This window comes from Lissotriton helveticus, chromosome 6 (genome assembly GCF_964261635.1).
Source record: "Lissotriton helveticus chromosome 6, aLisHel1.1, whole genome shotgun sequence".
Lineage (NCBI taxonomy): Eukaryota > Metazoa > Chordata > Amphibia > Caudata > Salamandridae > Lissotriton > Lissotriton helveticus.
In genome coordinates, this window is record NC_136067.1 from 1,229,247,642 (window position 1) to 1,229,273,911 (window position 26,270).

Genomic DNA, 26,270 nt, shown 5'->3' on the forward strand with positions numbered 1-26,270 from the left:
GGTGAATCCTTGTGGTTATTATACATGCATGAGGGCCTAGGGCCCTGCCACTTCACATTCCCCAGTGCTGGAGGTGACAAGATGGCGTCCGCACCAGGAGACTCAATCATAAAGGGTCCATGACTTGCATGCCATAGACTTGGTGGCACTGATACACTGCGGCTGGCACAGGCACACCGTCACAGGATGGTGATGACTTTCGGTGCACTGAGGTAGGAGCACCTTAAGTGCTGAGCGGGTGTTCAGCCTGCAATGATGCCCTGTCCTGGCAGTCCGGACAGTTAAGAATTTGTGTGAGCCCTGCTGGACCGCAGTGTAGGCCTGAGCCAGCGGGCAGTGCTGGCCTACTGCCATGTGGCGTTACCTCACGGGTCACAGAGTTGGTGGCACCTAAAGGGCTGAGCGGGTGTACAGCCTGCGATGATGCCTTGTGCACTGTACTATCTCTGCCATAGTGAAATCAAGACCCAGAATCAAGTGTGTGACCTGGTGGCTCAAGGAGCGGGGCTGCATGATGTGGAGGGTGCAAAGGTCTCAGGCCCCAGGCTTGGAGCTTGCACCGGCACATGGTGGGCCCTCTTGGAGACACGCCGGTGGTGGAAGGTGAGCAGTGAGGCCTAGGTGCGCAGGGATGGACAATCACAGCTGGGAGGGGCTGGGGTACAGCAGTCGGTGTGCGCAGGTGCGGGCAAGCTATGATGGTGTGTGCAATTGTATGTACTCTGCCATTCATAAATTTGGACTCTGTTTCAGATAAGGGACCTGGTGGACTGCAGTGCATAGTGGCACGTTATTGGAGATGAGCAGTGAGGCCTGGGTCTGCAGTTTTGACACTCTCTCGCCCTCTCCCTCTCTTCTTTTTACTGCCTCTCTCTCTCTCCCTCTCTTTCTCTCTCTCTCCCTCTTTTTCTCTCTCTCTCTCGCCCTCTCTTTCCCTCTTTCTTTCTCTCTCTCTCCCTCTCTTTCTCTCTCTGTCCCTCTCTTTCTCTCCCTCTCTATCCCTCTCGTTCCCTCTTTAACTCTCTCTCTCCCTCTCTTTCTCTCTCTCTCTCTCCCTCTTTCTCTCTCTCTCTTTTTCTCTCTCTCTCTCTCTCTCTGTCCTTTGATGAGCGTGTGACACACCTTCTTATCCGGAATTTTGTGTTGCAGGCTGTGACCTACAGATTATCCTGAAAAGACCTGCCATGACTCTTCAAAATAGTTGTTTTGAGTTTATTTGAATAAAATGTTTTATTTGGTAATTAAAAGATGAATGAGTGATTCTCCTTTTTCTGACCACACATGCATGTTAACTGTAGTAATTGTGTGATATCAGGCAAATTGTTTTGTTCATGATTTCGTGAAGTTGATGTAGCATATCTTTGTCCGGGGTGGTGCCCAGGGTAGGACCTGGGGGGAGGGGTCCTGGGGGTGGTAGCCTTGGGTGTTGTGGCACTCTTGGGTGTCCGAGCCGCATGATCAGTGGCTCCATGGCATCTATTGTTCTTCAGGTGTGGCTCTGGGCTGGGCTCCCTTTTCTGGTGCAGGTTGTTGTCTGACTTTACACCAGGTAAGAGCAGGTGTTAAATTCCTGCTGCTAACGCACCTTATCGCCTGTTTTATAATCTTGTCGACGATCCGGCTGGCAGTTGAGAATGCTGCGGAGTGGTGTTGTTGCTGCTTTTTGCACAAGAACTCCTACTCTGCATCTCATTAGCGATAGTTGCCAGGCTCATCTGTGGCGGTGTTTTTTGCGGCTGCTATCGCAGGTAAACTGGTGATTTTGGCTGTTAGCACCAGCTTGTGAATCGGGCAATACATTTATCGCGACTTTGGCTGCGATAAAGTGCGGCTAACACATTTTGAAAAAGAGCATGTATTTACATAATTAAATTCAAGAATCAAGGTATTGCAGATAAGGAAGGGCTACTCCATTGCTTCTAATTTCTCGGTCCTTGATTCTTAGAAATAAAAACATTTTAGTAAAATTGATATAAAAGGCAGCTGCCTTCTGTGCGAGAGAGACACATGTGTTGCTGCTGCTGTGCTGAAGCCACCCTGCAGAGAAGGGAAGCTCCGAGTAGCCACAGGTGAAGATTCTCCACTCCGCCCCTAAGCAATGGTGGCGGGTTCCTGACGGCGTCCCTGTATTCCCACTAAGGACTGTTTTTGTTATGCTACACTCAGGACGTCTTTCAAATGGATAGGGATGTTGAAGTCCCCGCTTTAAATCTCGAGTTTCTCCCGAGTGCTTTTTTCCGGAGCTGCATGCAGTAATCAAACGAGGCGGACTCCTGACGGCGTCTTGGCATCTTCACTGGGGAGTGTTTCTGTCTACAGACGGGCAAGTGAAGGTAAAACCTTGCTCTAGTTTCCGAGTTTCTTCCGAGCTGTATGCAGTGATTGAGTGAGGCTCCATGCGTGGTGTGCGGCTTCGGAGGAGACGTGCAGCTGCCGAAATTACTAATTCTGCCAAAACTGTTATACTGCTAAATTGGGCGGAAGCGGCAAATAAGAAAAGTAGGTGGTAAACCCGATACATCTAAAGACATTAAAAAAGACATTCTCCGAAAAAAAAGTGATTTGGTCCGTACTTTCTAGCTAACCAAGAAGCATTCTGGGATATGTAGTGCTGAGCTGTGCTAAACTATTGACAGAGGGGGGCATTTTCATCATTGCCTAAGGTGCAGGACACTTACTCTGTGACTGGACGTTCCTGGGGGGCTAATGCTGTAGGTCACCCCGCCGCCGCATTCCAGATCACCCGGCTGGGGACTACAGCTCCCAGCGAGCCTAGCGAGGACTTCCTGATTCCCGCCCACATCGCGCCCGGAGGCGCTACTTTACTGGAGCTGCTCCCTCGGTGGAGCTGGGGGGCATTTTCATCATTTTCATCATTGCCTAAGGTGCAGGACACTTACTCTGTGACTGTATGCAGTGATTGAGTGAGGCTCCATGCGTGCCCAGAGGCGCTACTTTACTGGAGCTGCTCCCTCCGCGTCGAGGAACGCGCGCGGGTGAAGCCGGGAGAAGCCCGGGACAAGGGCGGGGCCATCTGCGGCCATCAGAGGCCAGAGGAGGCCGGGTCGGGTCACCCCCCTTAGTTCTTATATCAAAGGTACTGTTACCCATTGACTATCTCCGGTCCTTCTAAGAGGCCCCTTCCAAGGTTCTCGATATAGTACAAAACTTCCTTATTGGTGATAGCTCCAACGCTATGTCTTGCAAAGCGGACCTTATAAATCTCTCCTCCCAGGGTGATCTGCATAGGGGAAAACTGGATATGTACTTTAAGCGTGTTATACTACCCATTGCAAATGATTTAGATAGAATAGAACGATCCCCGGTTCTAGATAGCTCCTACGCTCTGGGTTCTCCGCCTCAGACTGCTAATATAGCCCCGGCAATATCATTACTGGATGAACTTAATCTATTGTGCAAATCCTCTTACGCCCCTTTGGTTCCAGAAAAAGCTCCAATTTCCTCATTATCTACGCCTAATCATGGGTATAGCTGCTCTTTCCAACTAACTTACACTCCACAGGTAACGCCCCACTTAATACAACCAACAGCAAACTTCCTACCGGTCATCCCCAACCAGGTGCTCTCTGCAAAAAGGAAGAGAGATGAGGCTATACACACGGGCAGTCAGGCCAAATTACAAAAATTACATCGTAATCCACCTTCATGCAAAACTCTCAGCACTGCGACTTCGAAAACACCTACACAGGCCTTCCCATTGTTGGAGCTTGAAACCATGATGAAGTCAATCATAACTCCGTTGATTGATAAAATAACTAGCCTAGAGGACAGGCTTAGGGATGTCGAGGAAGCTATAAAAGTCAATTCAGTAGTTACTAAATCTATGGGAGGACCCGTACTATCACAGCATCCAGCCCCTAGAGATACGCCAATTTCCACCACACAAAGCACGCTCCCCAGTATACCACCACTTGCCCCACAAATGAAAGCTGTAAATACCCCAAAAGTCGCTAAAACCGCTAGGCCATCACAATTTTCTTACCTTAGGGCTGGGCAGAATAAAGACAAGTCATCTCATAAAAGAATAGTGTCTAGTCATGACACTTTTCCTCACAGAACTAACCACTTACACTTGCCACCTGAGGCAGCTCCTATTGTGTGTGTCCTCTCAGGAATACCTGAACTCCCAAAAGGAACACTCGAGAGACAGCAGGACCTAAGGAATAAGGTAGTGTACTGGCTCACCAAAAATAGACCTCTGCCCTCCAATTTAGACAGGACCATATTAAGTGTCCGAAGGGTGGGCTGGTTAGGTCCTCTCATAAAAAACACTGTGGGCGACTTGGTACTCGTGAAGTTTAGAAATAAATATGTCGTACCATACCTGCAATCCTGGCAGCCACAAATAGGCGATGGTCCCATATCAGTTTGGTCTCTAAGTGACTTTTACCCCAGAACATTATATGTGCCGTCATAATGTCAGATAACATAGAATAATTTCTAGACGGCAATAAGGGGTCTCGTATTGTGTGGCCAACTTTCTCCTGTTTTTTAACTTGTTCATGCTGCATTTTGTATATTGATTAGCTGATTCATCTTATTGATGTAATTTATTCTTTCGTCTAAATCTTTTATGAAATGAAATGTATTAATGTTTTGGTGTATTTTTCTGTATTGTTGTTGCTTTTATGATTTTCTTTTCTGAAATCGAATAAAGCTAATCGAATCGAATCGAATCGATATAAAATTGGCAGATGAAAGTAAAGTGCAGATCAAATTGTGGAAAACTAAGATGCCATCTCACAAAACCCAACCTGAAACGGGTTAATAACATTTTGTCCCAAGCACTGTCAATTCAATCCAGAACCAAGTCCAGGGCAATTTAGCTATGGAGCTCAACATATTCCCTTGCAGCTGGTTTTGTGAATTTATGTACCTACCTAAGGCACATGAGAGACAATCAAAAATGACCTCCATTTTAAATGAGGAATGAGGTCTCTCCCTGATCAAACACCACAAAAGCAGGGGTGCACTTTGATGATACCTTCCACATAATCCACCCCAACATCCTGATGCATGACAAAAGTTGAAAACACAGGTGGTACACCTAGGAGTGTTCACTCTGGAGGGTAACAGTATCCCCAAATACCCAACCTATACATGAGGATTGGAAACATTTTACTTCTAAAGACCTCCTACAAGAGAGACACTGTTTTTCCCAATGTGGTCAGCAGGGATTAAAACAAACCCAACGTCTCTTACATATTTTTGTCGTGCATAAGCTGTGCACGGTCTACAGTTACTCCTCTCATCAAAATCAAAGCCCAAATATGAGAAATCCTGGGTCATGACAGCAGGGTGATCTTGCAAAGCTATGCCCCACATCTTGTGTAGCCTAAGGTTACAAGCCATTGTTAAAGTTTTCGATTGGTTGATAGCAAGACCAAGAGACCTCATAAAAGTAAGAAAATCTTGGAATAAAATATTAAGACCATTGGGGTTTCTGGAGAGTAAAATTTCATCATCCACATAAAATAAAACAGGAACCTTTTTCCTGCCAATGGAAGATGCGTCTGCGACTTTGTTGAACAGGGCAGTGCCTAAACCATTGATATATAAAAGAAACATCAATGGGCAAGGACACATCCCTGGCGTACCCCTATCCTTAGTTTAAAACTGCCTGTCCGCTCATATGAAGGACCGTACCTGACAGAAGCAGACACATCATAATGCAAAGCCCTCAAAAACTGCACCAAGCCAGGATCAACCCCTAGATTAGTCATAATCTACCACAATTTGGACCTCACCACTCTGTCGCAGGAAAGGCCTATGAAGGCCAGACAGATGGAGCCCTGCTTAACACTGGTGTATTTGCTGATCAGCAGATGAAGATTTAGGCATTGCTCCACCATACCAAGCCCCTCATAAAACCCAAACTGCACCTTGGGCAGCGTGCTTGACTCCTTGGTTCAGGTAAAGAGGTGCTCCAAAACAACTTTCTTTGCTCGCTTACCAGCAGAGTCCTGCCGGGAAATCGTCCAGTAACAATCTGGGCATTGGTGGCTGACCTTTTAAAAAATCATTCAATAACGGCAGTGCATCATGATTAAGAGAGAACAGACTTGCTGATGGCATTACACAACATAGGAGCCCAAAGTGATTTAGACAGATCCATGGGCACCCCATCGAGACCTGGGTCTTTGTATCAATTGCCTCCCAAACTTTTCAAGGGTCAATTCCAGGGCTAATGGGAAAGCGAGCTCCTCCTCGCCATGCTGATTAGGCATGTTGGACCTATATACTTCTTTAAAATGGTTGACCCAGGCCTCTAAGCCAATGGAAATAACAACAGTATTAGGTTTTATATTCACATTTTTTACATGATTTGCCACTGTTGAGAAGGCCCTAGTGTCTTTCATCCTACATGCCATACCCAGCTTCCCCCAGGATGGATTCATTTTGAAGCTCTTTGTGCCTGAGCCATTAGGCTGCCTTGTACTCAGCTTTGCATGTGACTTTGCAAGGATCATCAGCAAGAATAAGACAGTCAGACACCAAGGGGGTGGTGACTTACACAGAGTTTTGACAAAGAAGTTTTCAAATTGGTATTTCTTTGCACCAAACGGAGACCTTGAGTTTTAACAGTTAGGGATGGAGATGACAACCTCTTATAATCATCCCCTCCTAAGAATACATAAACTAAGGCTTAATGGGTTATGGTCATTATATGGATTTTCATCAATAGTTGCCCTAGCGGCCCTGGCGAGCAATTCACTGCTGTCAAAAATGTGATCACTAACAGAGTAGCACTCTTCTCTTTCGCAAGTGGCATTAGCAGAATAATATGGATCATAGAATTAGTTAACATTGATGAAATCAAACCTCTTGATAGTTGAAGGAAAGCATTGCCCATGTTGTCCCAGATCAGGCTGTCACACCCTGAACTGGGATGATCAAACACAGAGCACACGTTTTCCTCCTGGGTTAACCCGAGTTTGATATTAAAATGGGCGATAATAAAATCCCCACCTAATTACTGAAAATAGCACTCATGATATTTGTATGTTTTTTGTTATAGAAAGAAATGGACCCACATGTTCAAAATGGCATTGAGGATGCATTTCATGATAAAATATATCACCCAAAACCAGTTTTCCATTTTGTGTAATTTGGTGAAATTTTCATGTAATTTGTGGTGAATTTCACCTAAGTACGCAAAAACAATTTCTGGCAATATCTCACTCACCTACTTTTAGTTTGAACAACTGTTTGCTTAAGTAGTTCTCATTTGACAAGATCCATGTTCTACAGGCCACTCAAGCCATTTTTGATGATAATAAAGTAATGATAGTACTCGTACATAAGCTAGAGTAGCTTCAGATTAATAGGAGGCCGATTAGGAACTCGTTAGGAAGGGCTCTGAATCGTACCCAGTTCCGAATGACTGATTACGATGCCCAGAAACTGTAAGGGCTGTCAGAATCCGTTCCGAAAGGCATTTGGACAGGTTGACCCTTTTGGAGCTGAATCGTACAGCTCTATGGACTCGGTTTCCGAGCGAGCGATTACGATTATCGATTCGGACAGCCGTTCCGATTTGGTTTGCTTGGAACGAAACGGCTGTCGGAATCTGTCTTTTGGGGCCCCGTAGCAGGCCCCCCTTTGGTCGGAGTCCTCCAAATCGGCCCATGGGGGTACCCGTGGGTCCCCTCTTCCCAACCATGCACAGTGTGGCAGGCACCATGGGGTGCCCGCCACAGGTTGCACAATTTTCCTCAGCCACTCCTATCTTCAATGGGTGCCTGTTTCTCGATTGGAACAAAGGCTCCCATTGAAGTCAATGGGAGTCTGACAGAATTATATCCAGAAGCATCCGGATGCATCCAAATTGCTCTGTTGAACTCCCCCGATCCGAGCAGTCCAAAAAGCATTCCGTAACCGATTTGTTGGGAATGGAGCGCTTTCCGGACGAGATCGTAATAAGGTCCTTAGAAAGAAATGAATTGCAGAGTTTTATGTTTTGCATCCTAAACTATTCTCTGTTCCTCCACTGGGCTCCAGGACTCTCGGATTGCCGTTTTACCACAGGACTCCTTCTGCCGTTACCGACCCCACTCCTCGCTGCCCCCGCTCCACGGGAGCCGCTCGAGAAAGGACTCGAGCAAAGGGGGGCGCACTGGCACAGCGCATCTGCGAGATTCACTGACTCCGAGGCCACCGGCGGGACTGCGAGGACCAGCGTGCAGTGCGGCTGGTCATCTGCCGCAGCTGGTCCTCTTCCCGCCCCGCCTCCTGCCTGATTTTAAGAATCTTTGGGGCAGTGCTTACTTGGTGATTCTCTGTTCCTCCACTGGGCTCCAGGACTCTCGGATTGCCATTTTACCACAGGACTCCTTCTGCCGTTACCGACCCCACTCGTCGCGGCCCCCTCTCCGCAGGTGCCGCTCGAGAAAGGACTCGAGCAAAGGGGGGCGCACTGGCACAGCACATATGCGGGATTCACTGACTCCGAGGCCACCGGCGGGACTGCGAGGACCAGCGTGCTTTGCTGCTGGTCATCTGCCGCAGCTGGTCCTCTTCCCGCCCCCACCTCCCGCTATTTAGCCACTCCCGTTCCCGCGTACGCGGGACACGCGCGGGCGCTGCCGGGCTAAGACCGGGCAAAGGGCGGGCCGTCTACGGCCGTCCAAGGACGAACTAGGCTGGGCAGGGCCACCCTATTTTAATTTCCGCGTAGCCTGTTAGGTTGAAAATCTAAATTTATTTGTCCATTTTTGTGCTGCATGATAGATTTACCTATAAAGACGTTAATCTATTGTAATACTAACTAACGGTGAAAGGTGGGTCAGCCATTATGGCCTTCCGATCAGGGAAAAATAGACTGGTTACTGTGAAAACAAACGCTGGTCTAGTTACAGGTACTTTGGACCAATTCTTTAAAAGGACCACCAAAATATTAGAGAAGGAAATAGCCCTTACCGAAAAATGTTTGTCGCTTGATATTTTGACTGGTAAGCGGTCTTCCTTGGGGGCGATTGGCTCAGCTATAACACCGGCTGATGGTAGTGAGTTGGCCCCCCTGGTAGTCTCTAGCCCTATACCCTGTCTATTAGAAGACTTGGCAGCAGGTTCAGCTAGCGGTAATACATCGAGTCTAATTGCATTGGGTTCCATTTCTAGCAATGAAAGCCGTAAAACATCAACACCTATTTTATCTACCCCCCCCCCAACCTCCGTTCCCCTGGTAATACAAGCGAAGGGGCGGGAGGGGGAGGTGGGTGAGGAAAACGAAAACGGTTCCCTGACCCCTAAACCCAAGAAAAGGAAGAGAGTGGAGGGTCATAAGAAGAATAGTGGCCAGACTATAAGCAAAGCACCAAAAGAACAAAATCCAAGAGTTTCATCGTTGTTGGTAGTTGAACATACACCCTTAAATGGCGCCTTAAATAATCAGGCTTCATTTCAGAAACAACTGCTTAATAACAACGACGATCTATTAACCAAAATGGAAACTTTAGTAAGGTCCTTAATACAGCCTCTGATTCATAGAACTAAGATTATTAACGAAAAACTGGAGCACCTGGAAGAAACTGTTAAAGGGAATACACTAAAGATGGACGTGTTGATTAAAAGTATAAAAAGTAATCAAGGGGGAATTCGTCCTGCTGTTAAAGCAGCTAAGTCTAAACCCACTAAAGCAACAAACTCAGCGGTTAATAAAACTGTTGAAGGTCAGCCTGTTCAACCAGTCTTGGGGGATAAGGGTGCTGATAAGGGTGCTGCAATCAAGGAAACTTTATGTCCTACCATACAAAGGCTGCCCCCCCCCCACTAAGGCTTTAATTTTGAATAGAGTATCCCATGGTAAACAATTGACAGAAAAGAGGCCTCTTTCGGTGAATCTCCCCCCTGAATCAATTCCCCTCACTATTATTTTAACAGGGGTGCCCAACCTAAGTCCAGAATCCCGTGAATCAGATAGAGAACTTAGGAATAAAGTCATTTGTTGGCTTAATAAGAATAGGCAATTACCCCCGGGTTGCACTACAGAGATTTTAGGTGTGAGGCGGGTGGATTGGAAAGGCAGAGCACAAAAGACCTCGAGGGGGACTGCATAATTGTTAACCTCAGAGACCCTTGGGTTGTAGACCATATACGTAGGAAACCGTGTTTTGGTCGGTCAGGAGATATTCAATTGATAGGCCTCCAATACTTTTACCCTCATGTGGATCCTAGATTGTTACCTCTGTCACAGAACTTTGCTGAAGGCAGACATTTCATTTAATTAATAACAGACCAGATAGGTTCCCCCTTCATCTACCCTTAAGAAAGAGGTTTGATGCTTTAAGGGGCATGGAGGGTGTGGACTGACTCTGGAATGGTTGTCTTTCAAACAAGGGGGTCGAAGTTGATATGGACAAGCCTAGGGTTAGGTCTTCTACTCCAACAAAGAGCAGCGATGCTGAAGACACAGTCCCTTTAGTCCCTCACGTCAAGCGGGCCATTAATATAACTTATTTGAATGAAATCTTAACAACCCATTCAGTGGCCCATGGTGGAGGAAATGGCCAAGTAGAACATTTGCAATTGGTATTGCTGGCTAATAAACATGTTAATACTGGTTTAAATCGGCCTAGTAGAGAGCATTGAAAAAACCCATTAAAGCGATCCTCTGAGGTGGTGACTAACACCATAGGAACAATACAGGCTGAGAGCAGTATGCCCCCGCCAAAAGTGACAATCCTCTTAGGTGATGGAATTAGTGGAGCTGAGGGAAAAAAAATTCGTTTAATCTCTTGGAATATAGCTGGTTTGTCTCGGAGGTTGGATGACCCTTCATGGTTGAAATTTGTTCAGTCCTTCGACATACTTAGCCTCCAGGAATCTTGGTATAGAATGGATTTTAACCTTGATGGTTTTCAAATGTTTAACGTTTATGCTGAGCCCATACCATCAGGCAGAGCTAAGGGTGGTCTTATAACAGCTATGACGGTGAAGCATAATCTTATTAAGATTACTTTACTGACTGACTCCCCTTGGTATCAAATTCTTATGATTAAGGCTCTATTTCCAGTACCGCTGCTCCTAATAAACTGGTATTACAATATATTTGATGCAAATTCCAACACTGTTATCGAGAAATTACAGGACGAGATTGTTAATGTGAGTAATAAGGTTTTCCCCCTCTTTATTGTATGGACAGGTCATTTTAACTGTGTATTGTGCAAATTTAGTGGGACAAGAGTTTGTGGTATGTTGGATTCAAGTGATCAACCATTGGCTCACTTCACTCATACGAAACAGGGGGATGCTCTAAACAACATTGTTATGACGTACGAACTCTGTGTCCTGGACATGCCCAGTTTTTCTAGACCTATGGGTATACCCACCTTTCAAGGATCAGGGGGTGCGACGAGTACAATTGATTTTGCGCTGGTCTCCCTCAGGTTTGCCCATCTTATTAAGGATTTCCAGGTTGATGTAAATCCCGCCAGTGATCACAACCCCCTAATAGTGAGTTTTAACCCCGTAGTTGGGAGTAGTCAAACCCTGGAACAACCAATAATACATAGCCAGAACCAGGGAGTAACTCTGAAGTGGGACAAGGTAAATGTGGAGCAACTGGAGTTGGATATTTTTAAGCAAAATAGGGCGGGTATAGAAGCTTGTCTGATGCCCACAAATGAACCAGATGAAACAATTAGACATTTTGAAGAACTCTTAGGTAATGTGGCTACACACCTCCAAAAAACTGTGAGGGGGGAAAAAGTAAGTGGACCCAAATGGTTCGATGGAGAGTGTTCTGCTGCACAATCAAGTTTAAAAAAGGCTTTACATCAGGTACCCTGAGACGCTGACTTTGTTAGGAAATCCAGGAAAAAGTATAGAGCCGCAATTGATAGGCGAAAATCGGAATTAAGGGCCATAGCCTGGGAAGATCTTGGAAAAGCTGCAGAATTGAGGGACTGTAGACTTTTCTGGGAAATAATAAACCGACCTTTTTTAAAGAATGGGGACAAGGGCAATATATTAGTGCACATTCCGGAGGAGACCTGGGTGTTACACTATGGGAAATCTTTTAACCCAAACGAAGTGTTGCTGGTCACTGACGATGGGGTTGGAGATTTTAATCTGATGTCAGCTAAAGAACTTAGCCTCTCTATTACCTTGTCAGAGATAGAGGTTGCCTTGAGGATGGGGATTCCACTAAAGGCTCCCGGGCCAAATTCAGTACCTTTAGATTTCTTAAAGTATAACCCGGATGTCTGGGCACCATTGCTATTAAATGTTTTTAGAGCAATTGTGGTGGGGCATATCCCAACCTCGTGGCATGAGGCGGTAGTAGTACCGATTTTTAAAAAGGGAGATAAGGGTGACCCTTGCTGCTACCGGCCGATATCCCTACTAGATGCCTCGTGCAAACTAATGGGTAGAGTGATATTGGCATGCCTCAAAGTTTGGGCAGAATCCGCAGGTACCATAGTGGACTCACAGTACGGGTTTAGGAAGGGTAAGGGAACCACTGAGCAGTGTCTCAATCTGGCATTAATTATGGGCAAGCACATGGGGGCCAAGCACAGTTGTATTCACTTGGCCTTCATGGACTTGTCCAGTGACTTTGACACTGTATGCAGGGGTAAGTTGTGGCAAATGATGGAAAATATGGGGTTTGAAGAATCATTAGTGACCCTGCTTCGTAGACTCCACGCTGCCACCTCAGTGAAAATTAGATATGGTCCAGGAGGTGAGAAGACAAATCTAATTCCATCCACTGAAGGTGTCCGCCAGGGTTGTATTCTGGCTCCATTCTTATTCCTGGTGTACACTAACGGTTTAGAAAGTTTTTTGCTTGATAGCGGAGCCGACTTCCCCCAAGCAAATGGTAAAAGGATACTGATGTTGTCCTATGCAGATGACATGGTCCTAATAACCCTCACTTCTAATGGTATGCAGACCACCTTAGCTGCCTTTGAGGCCTTTATGGGTAATTTAGACCTCAAAGTCAATTTTGCTAAATCGTTTGCTATGACCTGCGGCCCGAAAGGTGTAAAATCTCGTAGGTATATGGTAAGGGATTCAACTATTGCTAAAGTTGACAATTTTAATTATCTTGGCAACCTTTTTAATAAAAAGCTAAACTGGGACCCTTTAATATCAGTCAGGGTACAAAAAGTTACACAATCGGTCGAGGCTCTGTTTCGCTTTGCTAGCAAATTGGGGCAAAAACCTATTAGAGAATTAATAACTTTATATAAAGCTAAATGTCTCTCTGCTGCCGTATACGGGGCAGGTGTCTGGGGGACTCTGAAATGTGATAAAATACAAGTCATGGAAAATACATTTTTAAAACGGTTGTTATGTGTCCCACCAGGTGCCTCTAATAATTTTTGTCATGGGGAGGTGGGCATTACTTTTGTGAGTGACACTATTCATTTGTCGCCTTTGTTGTTATGGTCTAAAGTATGGCAGTCAGAAGAGTTAAAATTAACGAAGGAAATCTTGCATGACTGCCTTAAACTTGATCATCTCATGAACATTCTGTGGCTTCGATATGTTAGGGACACTTTTAATATAATCGGGTTAGGGCAAATGTTTGAAAGTCCACTTATGGCCGGCAAGGATTATAAGTTAATTATCCAAAAAGCTTCTTATTCCAGCCGAGGCACTTTGAGAAACGGTGAGAACGCAGTATATAGGAAGGACGAGCTGTACCAGCAGTTTTACCTATCACATATCACTTATACTCAATGGCGCTTTTTCTTGACAAGGTTTCAATTACATTCTTTACATTATCTCTTTGCTTTCCCAAAACAAGGGGGGTGGTGTGAGAGGCTACCCCCTTGCCCTTGTAACAATAGGGTCTCAAAAACCACTTTTTGTGCCAAGTACAAGGATGCAAGAAACAGGTTTATCAAGCCCGTCCTGTTAAGCCTTGGATCTCGTTACTACAAAGAAGGCTATGAGTACCTTTTGTCCTTGTCAACTCCAGAGATTTGTAGTGCTGTGCTTAGCTTTATCCGAGTGTCTCTTAACATTAGAAACAAATATGAATCCCCGTAAAAGTGATAACTGTTTAGCTAAGAATATGGTGTGGATTTAAGACTGTAATGCACTTTATGAAAAGTTTTATAGATGTGCCTTGACTGTTTTTGAATTTTTTGAAAATTTTAAACTGCAAAATGAATTATGGATTTTTAATCAATCATGTATTTTTGTATAATCAAGTGAAGTTTGAATCTGTGTATACTTTTGTGATTCCTTTGTTGAATCGAATAAAGTTATTTGAACCGAGCCTCCTAAACTATTCATGGTGAGTGCCAAAATACTTACTAGGCTATTTTCACATTCAGCAACATGTGATAGCTTCCAAGGCCAATGATTTTGAAGCGGTGCTGTATTAAACTTGGTAAAAAAGCTCCTCAGTGTTGCAAGTGCTATGCTTTGGAATCAGCTAACCATAAGAATGGATCATTTTACATATTTCTAGACTGTTAAATTTAAATTTAAAAATCTCTGCCAGACATTACCATCTGCCTCTGTAATTGGAGTCTTGTTTTTGGGATTGTTGGTGATTTATTAGCATAGCTTTTAAAGCAGGTATTTTATTTAGTACTGAACATCTTATTTGTTTTGAATTGTTTTGGTGTGCAGTGCTTTGAAACTCAATATAATATGTCATTTTATGTGCATTCAAATAAGTAAATAAAAAAGCCCACATTTGTCTACCATCCAGGTTTTCAGGAAGACCTGAGAACCAAATTCGCTTTGATGACAGTGCACAAACCTGTATTAATCCATCAATGTAGGAGTACATACTCTGCACTAGTTTTTATTTCCCATTAGCACCTGCATGCAACTACAATTTTTAAGTTTTGCAAACTTTATCAGCAAAGTATCATTTTTTAAGGAAAGTGGTTGCCAGTCTATATGGTCAAAAGCAATTCAGGTAATCAGAAAGGAGCAACTGTGGTGATTTTTGCTTGTCTGCGGATATCTGAGCTGGGTGTATTGACTTCTATGATGAATCCCCCTTTCAATGTCTAACTTCAGACTGGGTCCTAACCCTTATAAAGAGCTTTTAGTATTTCATCTGGCATGGTTTTTAATAAGATATTTCTATTTCCACACATAGCCTTTCTGACAATGGGATATTTTGGTACACTCTGCACTTCTTTGTTCCACTTACACCTGAGTAATTCAGGGCTACTTTTAAAGTGCAGGAGGTGTGTAAATGTGCAAAATGCCACGCCAGCATTTCATGTATGCATTTTGAATTGGCATGGAAATATATTGTAGCTGAAGGAAAAGAGTTATTTGTTACCCTACATCTGCAAAATGTCCAAAAGCAAGCAACTCCAATTCAGAACACTTAATCATACAGGTATATGCTAAAAAAGTAACAAACATCTTGACATATTTTGGATAAAATCTCAGCATGAGTAGGTTTGTTGAGATCTACCATTAGTTTCGCTTATCTACCTAATTATCTAAAACTTAAGTTCAGTGTTAAGTAGCATAACATAATCTGCGGTTTACCTATGTTCTTGTTGAAAACATTTTAATAATGATGTTGTTTCCTTTCCTCTAGAAGAAAAACCTGATGTTGATAAAGCAAAAAAAGCTAAAAGTAAGTTATTTGCCATTCATATGTATTTTACATAACACTAAGGGCCCAATTAGAATGGTGGGCGGACTTCCGTCCGCGCGGCACCCTAGCGTTGCCGGGACCGACCGCCAGTGGTGCGGCGGTCCTGCACCACTGATTAGGATGCGACTGCCACCCTGGTGGTCGCATCCTGTATACCTAACATTGAGGAGGGTGCTGCTGTAAGCAGCACCCGCCACAATGCCAAAATGGCATGTTGCACTTTGCCATGCCACCTTGTGCATGCCAATGAATGAGGGGACCATAGGTACCCCCAAGTGCACCCCCTTAACCGCACCCCCAGGGGGCCCGTAACAGGCTCCCAAAGCATTTACCTCCACCTTTCCATGGCGGCATCTGAACCGCCAGGCATCCTGGATGGCACCACCACCATGTTGTGCCTGAGTTCCGCCCGACTGGCAATCGTGACAATTGCTGACCGGCGGAATAGCGGCGGACGGTCTTTCTGTCTGCCGCGGTACCCCCGCCATGGTAATATGGCGGGGGTAAATGTGGTTGAGATGGCGGGCAGATCGCCACCGCCAGCCGGGTGGTGGGGATTCGCCCACCGTCATATTGGGGCACTAAATATTTGCTTTTAACCAGATTTTCAAAGCCTATAAATCGCACAACTATTTCATCTGATAGTAAATGTAACAGTAACTACACAATATGATCAATATATAATATTTATTTACTAAAGCTGTATGACACATTGAAGATTGCCTTTTAAATATGGTGTGAAATTGTAGTGATTAAATTAAAAGTCAATGACTTACAATTTTATAAAACTCAGGGATTGCAAAGAATCACATTAGTGTACCCCCATAACCTCCATAGCTGGGGACGTGGCCAATATGGCAATCGGAGCAGACGCTTGGTGAGGAGCTCCATCCTCGCCCAGGCCCAAAATCCTGAAAAATACAGGGAAGAGGCTATATTAGCAAGTGATTGCCCACAACAACTTCCGAGCTGCCTCCAACGCCCACCACTAACTCATCAGAAAAACGAGGAAAAAGGCGATTGAAGACAGAATCTCCACTCATGGACACAACAGCGAAGAACTCTTCAACATCATCAAGGAGTTTGCCCAACCCGCCAGTGAGTCTACTGACATCCCTCGATCACAAGACCTCTGCGACAAACTCAGCACCTTTTTCCACCACAAAATCAAGAGCATCTACGACAACTTCGACGAAGACAACCAACACACTGAACCCTCAACAACCACCCCTGACACCCTGAAGCCAGCGATCGACAACTGGACAGCCCTCACCACCGAAGACACCCTGAAGACGATGAAGTAAATCCACTCCGGGGACCCCACGGACCCCTGCCACATTTTCAACAGAGCCACTGACACCATCGCACCCAGGCTCTGCCACACCACCAACCGCTCCCTGGCAACCGCCTCGTTCCCTGACGACTGGAAACACGCTGAGATCAACCCCCTCCTGAGGAAACCCTCGGCGAACCCCACTGACCTCAAAAACTACAGACCCATCTCCCTGCTCCCGTTTCCAGTGAAAGTCATCGAGAAAGCCATCAACAGCCAACTTGCCACATTCATCGAGGAGCACATAATGCTGGACTCCTCCCAATCCGGCTTCAGAAAAAAACACAGTACGGAAACCGCCCTCCTTGCCGCAACAGACGACATCCATACCTTACTGGACAAAGGAGAAACAGCAGCCCTCATCCTCCTCGACCTCTCAGTGGCGTTCAACACAGTCAATCACCGCACCCTAATACGCAGGCTCCACGATGTAGGGATCCAAGACAAGGCCCTCGACTGGATCCTCTCCTTCCCCTCTGGCAGAAAGCAGCGGGTCAGACTCCCCCCTTTCCTCTTAGAACCTACACCTACCACCTGCGGAGTCCCTCAGGGGTCCTCCCCCAGCCCTACGCTCCAACGTCTACATGGCTCCTCTCGCCCCCATCGTCAGAACCTATGGACTTAACATTGTGTCATACGCAGACGACACCCAACTCATCCTCTCCCTATCCAACGAACCCAACACCGCCAGACACAACTTTTGAGAAGACATGGAAGCCGTCACCAAATTGATGAAAAACAGCTGCCTACAACTAAACACAAACAAAATAGAAGTGCTCATCATATGCCCAAACCCAGATGCCTGGAACGACATCTGGTGGCCCCCCGCCCTCGGAAGCTCGCCCACCCCCACAGACCACGCACGCAACCTGGGAATCATCCTGGACTCAGAGCTCAAAATGGACCACCAGATCAACTCCGTCTCATCCTCCTGCTTCCACACCCTCCGCCTACTACGTAAGACCTTCAAATGGATCCCCCTTGAACACAGAAAGACCGTCACTCATGCCCTGGTCACCAGCAGGCTCAACTACGGCATCGCAATCTGTGCCGGAATAAACAAAAACCTCACCCGCAAGCTACTGAACATCCAAAACGCTGCAGCAAAATTGGTCCTCAACCTGCCAAGCCACTGCCATATATCCCAGCACCTGCGCACACTCCACTGGCTCCCCATCAAAGCTATAGTCACCTTCAAGATGCTAACCCACGCTTGCAAGGCCCTCCACAACACCGGGCCAGCATACCTGAACAGCCGACTCAAATTCCACCCACCCCAAAGGACCCTACGATCAGCCCAGCTCTCCTACACCGTGGTTCCCCACACCTGAAAGACCGCTCCTGCTCCTTCCGCGCCGCCAGTGCCTGGACCGATCTTCTGCACCACCTCAGACAGATAACATTGCTCCCCATCTTCGCAAGAAACCTCAAAACCTGGCTCTTCGACAGACCCCCTTCTTGATGCACTGGAACCTGCCACCACCTCAGACAGATAACAGATAACAGATAACATTGCTCCCCATCTTCGCAAGAAACCTCAAAACCTGGCTCTTCGACAGACCCCCTTCTTGATGCACTGGAACCTGCCAAACGTCCCCCCACACCTCCAGCGCCTTGAGACACTTATGGGTTAGTAGTCATGCTTAACAAACACCTGATTTATTTGATTTGATCGCTCCTAATTCATCATGCAAACCAAATTCCTGCCTGGCTGGAAGGTTCCGACACCCAGAAGACCTCATGGAGAGTGACCGGGGCCTTCTGCGTGGGCACCTGCCCTACGCAATCAGAGGCTGAGAGGTATGTGAGGGCGGTGATGCAGGCAAGACCGAGAGTTGTCCTGATGGGGAGATGTTAATGATGGCGGATTTGCTGCGGGAGTGAAACAACTGCGTAGGCCCCGGAGCGAATAAATGAAGTAATGGTGCCTGGGAAGGGGCTGTGCGACTCAGGGCAGATAGCTTCTGCAAGACGCTAGCAGCCGCAACACAGAGACACGTGCTGGCACGGGCTGATCAGTGAGAGCGGTGGCCCCACTAGGCCGCCCGCAAAGTGGTACAAAAGGGGGTGGTGATGGACGGAGCGCTTGAGCAAATCAAACACTCACCCCCAGTCAACTGATCTGGGTTTAATCCATCACCATTCTTTAGCCCACTCAGCCACCCCAGTTCAGACATGGCTATATGCAAATCAGTCTGACCCTGTGCCTCATGGGAACAGTCCAGCCCGAACTGCCAAGCCATGTCTTCCCTGGACCGGAAACAAGCTTCCGAGGACCGGTTTCTGGCATTCCAGCCGTCTTCAGCCCGGTTTGCTTGAATCCAGTGGCAAAGTGAGCAAGGGACTCACGTCTGAGCATACCCTGCCACACTTATGGCAGCCAAAAGCGGTACAAAAGGGGGTGGTGATGGACGGAGCATCTGAATCAATCAAACACTCACACCCAGTCAAAAGATCTGGGTTTAGTCCATCACCGTTCTTTAGCCCACTCCGCCACCCCAGTTCAGACATGGCTATATGCAAATCAGTCTGACCCTGTGCCTCATGGGAACAGTCCAGCCCGAACTGCCAAGCCATGTCTTCCCTGGACCAGAAACAAGCTTCCGAGGACCGGTTTCTGATATTCCAGCCGTCTTCAGCCCGGCTAGCTTGAATCCAGTGGCAAAGTGAGCAAGGGACTCATGTCTGAGCATACCCTGCCACACTTATGGCGGCCAAAAGCGATACAAAAAGGGGTGGTGATGGACGGAGCATCTGAATCAATCAAACACTCACACCCAGTCAAAAGATCTGGGTTTAATCCATCACCGTTCTTTAGCCCACTCCGCCACCCCAGTTCAGACATGGCTATATGCAAATCAGTCTGACCCTGTGCCTCATGGGAACAGTCCAGCCCGAACTGCCAAGCCATGTCTTCCCTGGACCGGAAACAAGCTTCCGAGGACCGGTTTCGGATTCATAATCCTCATCAGCCAGGCTATCTTGAATCCAGTGGCCAAGTGAGCAAGGGACTCACGTCTGAGCATTCCCTGCCACACTTAGGGCGAACGAAGCGATACAAAAGGGGATGAGGAACGGAGCGCTTGAGCAAATCAAACACTCACCCCCAGTCAACTGATCTGGGTTTAATCCATCACCATTCTTTAGTCCACTCAGCCACCCCATTTCAGACATGGCTATATGCAAATCAGTCTGACCCTGTGCCTCTTGGGAACAGTCCAGCCCGAACTGCCAAGGCATGTCTTCCATGGACCGGAAACAAGCATCCTGGGACCGGTTTCGGATTCATAATCCTCATCAGCCAGGCTATCTTGAATCCAGTGGCCAAGTGAGCAAGGGACTCACGTCTGAGCATACCCTGCCACACTTAGGGCGAACAAAGTGATACAAAAGGGGATGATGGACGGAGCGCTTGAGCAAATCAAACACTCACCCCCAGTCAACTGATCTGGGTTTAATCCATCACCATTCTTTAGCCCACTCAGACACCCCATTTCAGACATGGCTATATGCAAATCAGTCTGACCCTGTGCCTCATGTGGTCAATAGCACCTGGAGTAGCAAGCACAGAGGAGCAGTGACATAATCCTCAGTAGAAAAAGCCCCATTTGGCATAACAGTGGGCACCAGGCCTGATAAAAACAGAGTGGGACTACACCCAAAACTCAATGTAGATGAACTTGTCCCTAGGGTACACTCTAATGAGCAAGACCCTCTGTAACTACTCAGCGGTGAGATGACCCCATGAAACAAGATGGCCTTACACACATGGGTGGGCATAAGTTAAGTCGCTGCTGCACTAGTTGCAGATTTTTAGGTATTCCTTTTGGAATTCTCCGTAATTTTTTTGAGAGGCACCTAGTACACTGTGCAGAGTTCTCCATTATGAAGAACTCAACATGGGGGAGTGGAGCCTCCTGTGCCAAGGTACTCTTTCCTCCCCTGGAGGGAATGCATCTTACCCTGCAGTCTAAGCTCTTTCCCAGCCCCCACCAAATGTGAAGATGTTGCATTCCTCTTCTCATTTTGGAAGAGGATTTACTCCAACTGTTGGTCTGTTTAAATTTATGACCATTTCCATTCTACAATGTAGATGAAGATGAGTTTGGGAATGCCCTCAAACGTAAATATTACAAAGAGGGGAAGGAAAATATCCAAGAAATGGCTTTGTGTAATCCTGAAAATGAATTCTCCAGCTCTCCAGAGGTAAGTGGCAATGTTTCTGGACATAGTTGGCTATATCTGTATTTCAAACTTTTCCCTTATTGTGAAGCCTTTACAAAGGCTTACAGTAACATCAAGGAACCAGACCCTTTTGCTGGTGAATGCATTAAAGCCTTTCGGGAACTCAGGGACAGTCTTGCTCTTGAAATGCCTAATTATGAGAAAAGAAGTCTATCTTTACTTCCAGGAAAAGGATAGGTGTGCATTGTCCATGTTAGTTTCGAAGCATGATGGAGCAATATGGCCTGTTGTTTACTTCTCTACTACATTAGATACAGTGGTTGTAGCTCCTACTTGTTGTTTGAAAGGCGTTTCAGCTCTTTGCCTTATGATAGAGCGGAGTGACGAAATTATCTTGGATCATAGACTGATTGCATTTGTTCCTCATTCAGTTGTAATTTTGCTGACTAGTACTCAAACTCAGCATTTGAAAACAGTTGCCTCACAGAGTATGAGCAAACAATGCTGGCAGCCAAGACCATTTCAATTAAAAGGTACAATACCTTAAATTTTGCTACACTGCTACTGATTCCAAACAATGATTCTAATGATGATGAAGAACCAATGATGATTGTATGACTATAATAGAACTATGTACCAAGTCAAGAACAGATATAAAAAATGTTTCCCTTGAGACAAATACAATTGATTCTGTGATTAATTTTAGTGAATGGCCTATTGACCTGAGTCAAGCAAGAAGTTAAAACCCAAACAGAATGTATGCATCACGTCAGTGGTCCTACCTAGCACTTGTGTCAGAACAGGAAGAATCAGATGCGAAAATTCTCACAAGCTGTTACCAATTCATATTTCAAGACAAACTAGAAGAAGAAATACTACCTTGAAATCTCTGCCAGATCCTCATGAGTTTTAAAATTAAAGCCTGAACTTTGACTGAATCTATATGAACTGAATTTGAAAAAAAATAATCTTTGAAGTCAGTATTTGATTTTTAATCATTGCTTTGAAAATAAAGAAGAAAACTGAATGTTGTTTTTTTAAGGAGCTCTAGGAAGCCTCAATTTTTTGCTTCTTGATTTTCGAATTTTGCCTTTTCCTCAGAAGAAGACGCCATGCAGCAGATGCTGTAAAATTCTTGGTATGGTTTCATTAATAGTGATACTAATAGTGTTAATTGGCCTAATGTGCCTATTTTTCCCTTTTGGATATGACTCTTCTTTCATGAGTTGAATCAACTACAGTATATAAGGAAGTACTACACTTGACTTTATTGGATCACTGACATAATTTCAACCACAGCAATATTGTGATACATATACATTGTGTCAAAAATATTGATTATAAAAACATAATTTTCTGTATATTTATAACCGTAAGTACAAAAATATTGAAAGAATAATACTGTTTCACCCTAATATTGTTAAAAAAATCACACACAAATATTGTTTTTACCATATATATGCTTTAAAATAGTAAATTGAAAATATTTTAATATATACCAATAATTAAATTTAAATTAACTACATTTAGGTAACCATTTAATACTATATAAAATATAAACTTCTATAAACCGACACATAAATATATGTATGCTTATATATAGATATAAATATAATATGACAATAGTGTTACAAAAAATATTTTACATTATATTAAACGTTTAGTTTTTTAATTTACTACTATGAAAAGCATATATATATATATATTATATAGAAATGTATACATACATATATAATAAAAAAGGTTACAAAATAAAATGGAAAACATGTTATAAATTGACAAATTAATAAAATGTAATAAACTAGAAAATACATTTATTAAAAATTGTTTTTATATGAACAAAAAATTTCAATTGAGGGGCGTTTTCAAGATGGCGGGTTGAAGACGCCGGAGAGCAGCAGCTAAGCCAGGGGCTCCCTACCTGCCTTACATATTTGGTATTATGTCTCTGAGAGTAAGAGAACTGTAAGCACTAATGGCCTGAATCAACTTAACTTAAGAACGAGAGAAACTGCAAGAGAAAGGTCGACCGAAGGAAGTTCATCTGACCTTGTCGTTTTGTGCTGTGCTGTGCCGGGCTGATTTTTTCCCGCTACCTGAATCGCTATCGCAGGCTGCCGTTGATGGTGCGGCTGTGGTTGTTTCGGATCCCTCTACAGACCACATGGCACACGATCTTGCGGTTGGTCGGCGGGTCGGTGCTCGGTTGGTCCGGTCTGTGTAAACGGCCAGGCTTTGATCATGCTCACTTGGGGAAGTCAGACCCGACGCTATCATCACCGCCATTGCCTGTGCTAATGGCTGTTGCTATCCCTGCAACATCAAGGACACAGGCGCACCCACTTCGACAAGAGATGGCGTCAAAGAATCTTGCCAGAGCGACCCGCGCCGGCAAGAACGTTGTCTAGGAAGCTAAAATCACAGCTGACGCGGAAAGCGAGGTGGCTGTCTCTCCCGGGAAAGCGGAACAATTACCTGTTAAGAAAGTGCTTCGGGCGCCTATATTGGTGATTCTGGGTACATCTACTACAAAGTGTATTGTTAAAAACGGACTGGACGGATCTACTAGAGATAATGGCGTTGCTGATATAATGCCCGATTTAAGAGGCAACAATGTAGCCGCTCCTCTGGAGATGGTGGGATCCATGGTGAAAGAGACAATGGAGCTAACACAGGTTCTGGACGGCAGTCCTAAAAATCCGCACTTGAGTACCAAAGAGACGAACGTATCTGAGAGTGAAAGGGCTGATGAGACCGATAAAACCAATGGAAAAATCGATGGCATCGATGGCATTAATTTAATGGAGGAGCCGGTACTAACCAACTCAGGGGTCGATTATATTTCCAATCCTACTGTAAGTGATTTGGAGGTATATGATGCAACCTCAATTGGCAGCATATCGATGGTAGGGGTTGATGAGCTACCTAATAACTCATTTTCAGCTATGGGGGGCGGAAGCAGGCGGCGCCAATGAGGGGTACGAGGAATCCGCCGATGAAGAGCTCAATAATCCCTCAGCTGATACTGCCAAATTCTTGGCTAGAAGAAGAGACAAGACTAAATTAAAAACTAAAACCAAAAAGAAAAAAGAAAAAAGAAAATCCTCTCTTCGGCGACTATTCCGGGCTTAACTGGTATTCCAGCTCCAAAGAAAAATCTTTTAATTGATAAAAGCCCACTTAGAAAATGGATACAGGCTAAGAGGCTGGTGAAAAATATGACCATACGGTTATCTGGTGCTAGTCCAACGGATATTGAGTCATCTAAAGATTGTTCGACATCATTGGAGGGCTCTTTCATAACCAATAAAGTCTCTCTAATGCCACCGGCAAATACTTTACCTACACCTTCTTCCGAACTCTTATTGCCCCTTCAGGCTCTGATCTGATTCTGCCTAAGGACTTAGCATCTTCGAGCAAATTTATAGCAAGTATAAACCCTGTCTCAAACCTGACTCTGTCTACATCAACATCTCCGATCTCATTAGTACCTATTACCACTGACGTATCAATATCACCCCCAGCTCCAGCCCCTGCTCTAGAGGCTCATATTTCACCATTGGATACTTTCTTACAGACTTTACTTAGTCGTCGGCAGGAGGCACAAGAACATTTTTTGCAGCTGAGGGATGATAACAATAAGATGCAATCTGCACTACAAGAGATGACCTTGAAATTGGGGGGGATCTCGCAGGAGATGGAAGATTTGCAACACAGGTATCTAATATTGAAGAGGGGTCAACTCGCACGGAATCTGTGATGAATCAACATCATGCTAAGATTTTATCCCTCCAACTAAAAGTCGAAGATATGGAAAATCGCCAAAGACGATCAAACCTAAGACTATTTGGTATACCCGAAGGAACTGAAGTATCAGATCCCAGGGCTTATGTTGTAACATTGTTTCAGAAGGCATTCCCAGATTTATCTGATTGGGATTGGGACTCCCAACTTCAAAGAGTGCATAGGTTACCTTTAATCCAGAAGAATAAGGAAAGTAAATTTCCTCGTCCTTTGCTTATCTGTTTTGGGAATTTTTTATTAAGGCAGGCAGTTTCTATGAAAGCGCGTCCCAACTCCCCAGTTACAACAGAGACTGTATCCTTTTTTTGTGCGGTCCGACCTTAGTAAGGCCACGATGGATAGACGTTGGCAATTACGTAAATTGATCGATTCATTTAAATCCCTTGGGGGGGCAAGGGTTTCTACAGGAGCCAGCACGCCTCAAAGTTATTAAGGGGGGCCGCACTTACTTTTTCACCGATGAAAGAGAAGCTGAGATGGCACTTTCCAAATTTGCTTATCCATTAGCTTTGAAAAGTTAGAGAGGCTTAGTTGAAAGATTTGTTCAGTCCAACCTTTCAAAGGGCTGGATTTGTCCTTTATATTACACTTAACTTCTTTTTTTTCTCCTTTTTACTTGCTTTTTTCTTTCTCTCCTGTAGTCTTTTTTTCTCTTTTTTTCTTTCCTTCTTTTTCATTTACTCTCTTTATTATGCAAGTCAGTAGGTTTGAGTCCCAGGCTGCTCCTCTTTATGGCTGCCCAACCAGCGGCAGCAGAATAAAGAGGGGTGTTCCCCTTTCGGGGATAAGGGAAGGGGGGGCGGGGCGGGGTCTGCCAGGGTTTTCTTCCTTCTTATGGGGGGTGGTGTGTAAAGAGGGTAAAATGTTCTAAAAAAGCAACACGAGAAAGAGATTGGTCCGAATAGACGTAAGGAAAATAATTATTTGTTCTCAAGAGCAGTTTGGAAAGGTTATATATATTTTTGAATGTTCCGATTAAGATGTTTGGCATGGAATGTTGCGGGTCTCAATAGTAAAAATAAAAGACGTTTTGTCGAAGAAGAGTTAAAAATGTATGATCCGCATCTAGTTTTCTTATCAGAGACGCATATTGCTTATAAAGACAGGAAACTGTTGGGGGCAACTTGGTTATAATGTTATTATTGGTTCTATGTTAAATGTTTCAATTGGGGGGTTGCCATTCTTATAGATAGAAGACTCAGAGCAGAAACTCTTAAAACTGCAGTAGATAAAAATGGAAGCTGGGCTATTGCACAAATGTCTATTGAAAATTGCAAATATGTGGTCTTTGTGGTTTATGGGCCAAACTTAGACTATTCTGTAGTCTTCGATCAATTA

The 26,270-nt window shown here is 44.9% G+C and overlaps 1 protein-coding gene across 1 annotated transcript in view; it reads left to right on the forward strand.

The window, feature by feature from the left end:
* LOC144762658 (uncharacterized) overlaps positions 1 to 26,270 on the forward strand; it is a 1,356,333-nt gene that overhangs the window by 225,939 nt on the left and 1,104,124 nt on the right. The window contains exon 5 of the mRNA XM_078647891.1: positions 15,551 to 15,589. Within this exon, the coding sequence (XP_078504017.1) occupies positions 15,551 to 15,589 (39 nt within the window). The remainder of the gene's footprint in view (positions 1 to 15,550; positions 15,590 to 26,270) is intronic.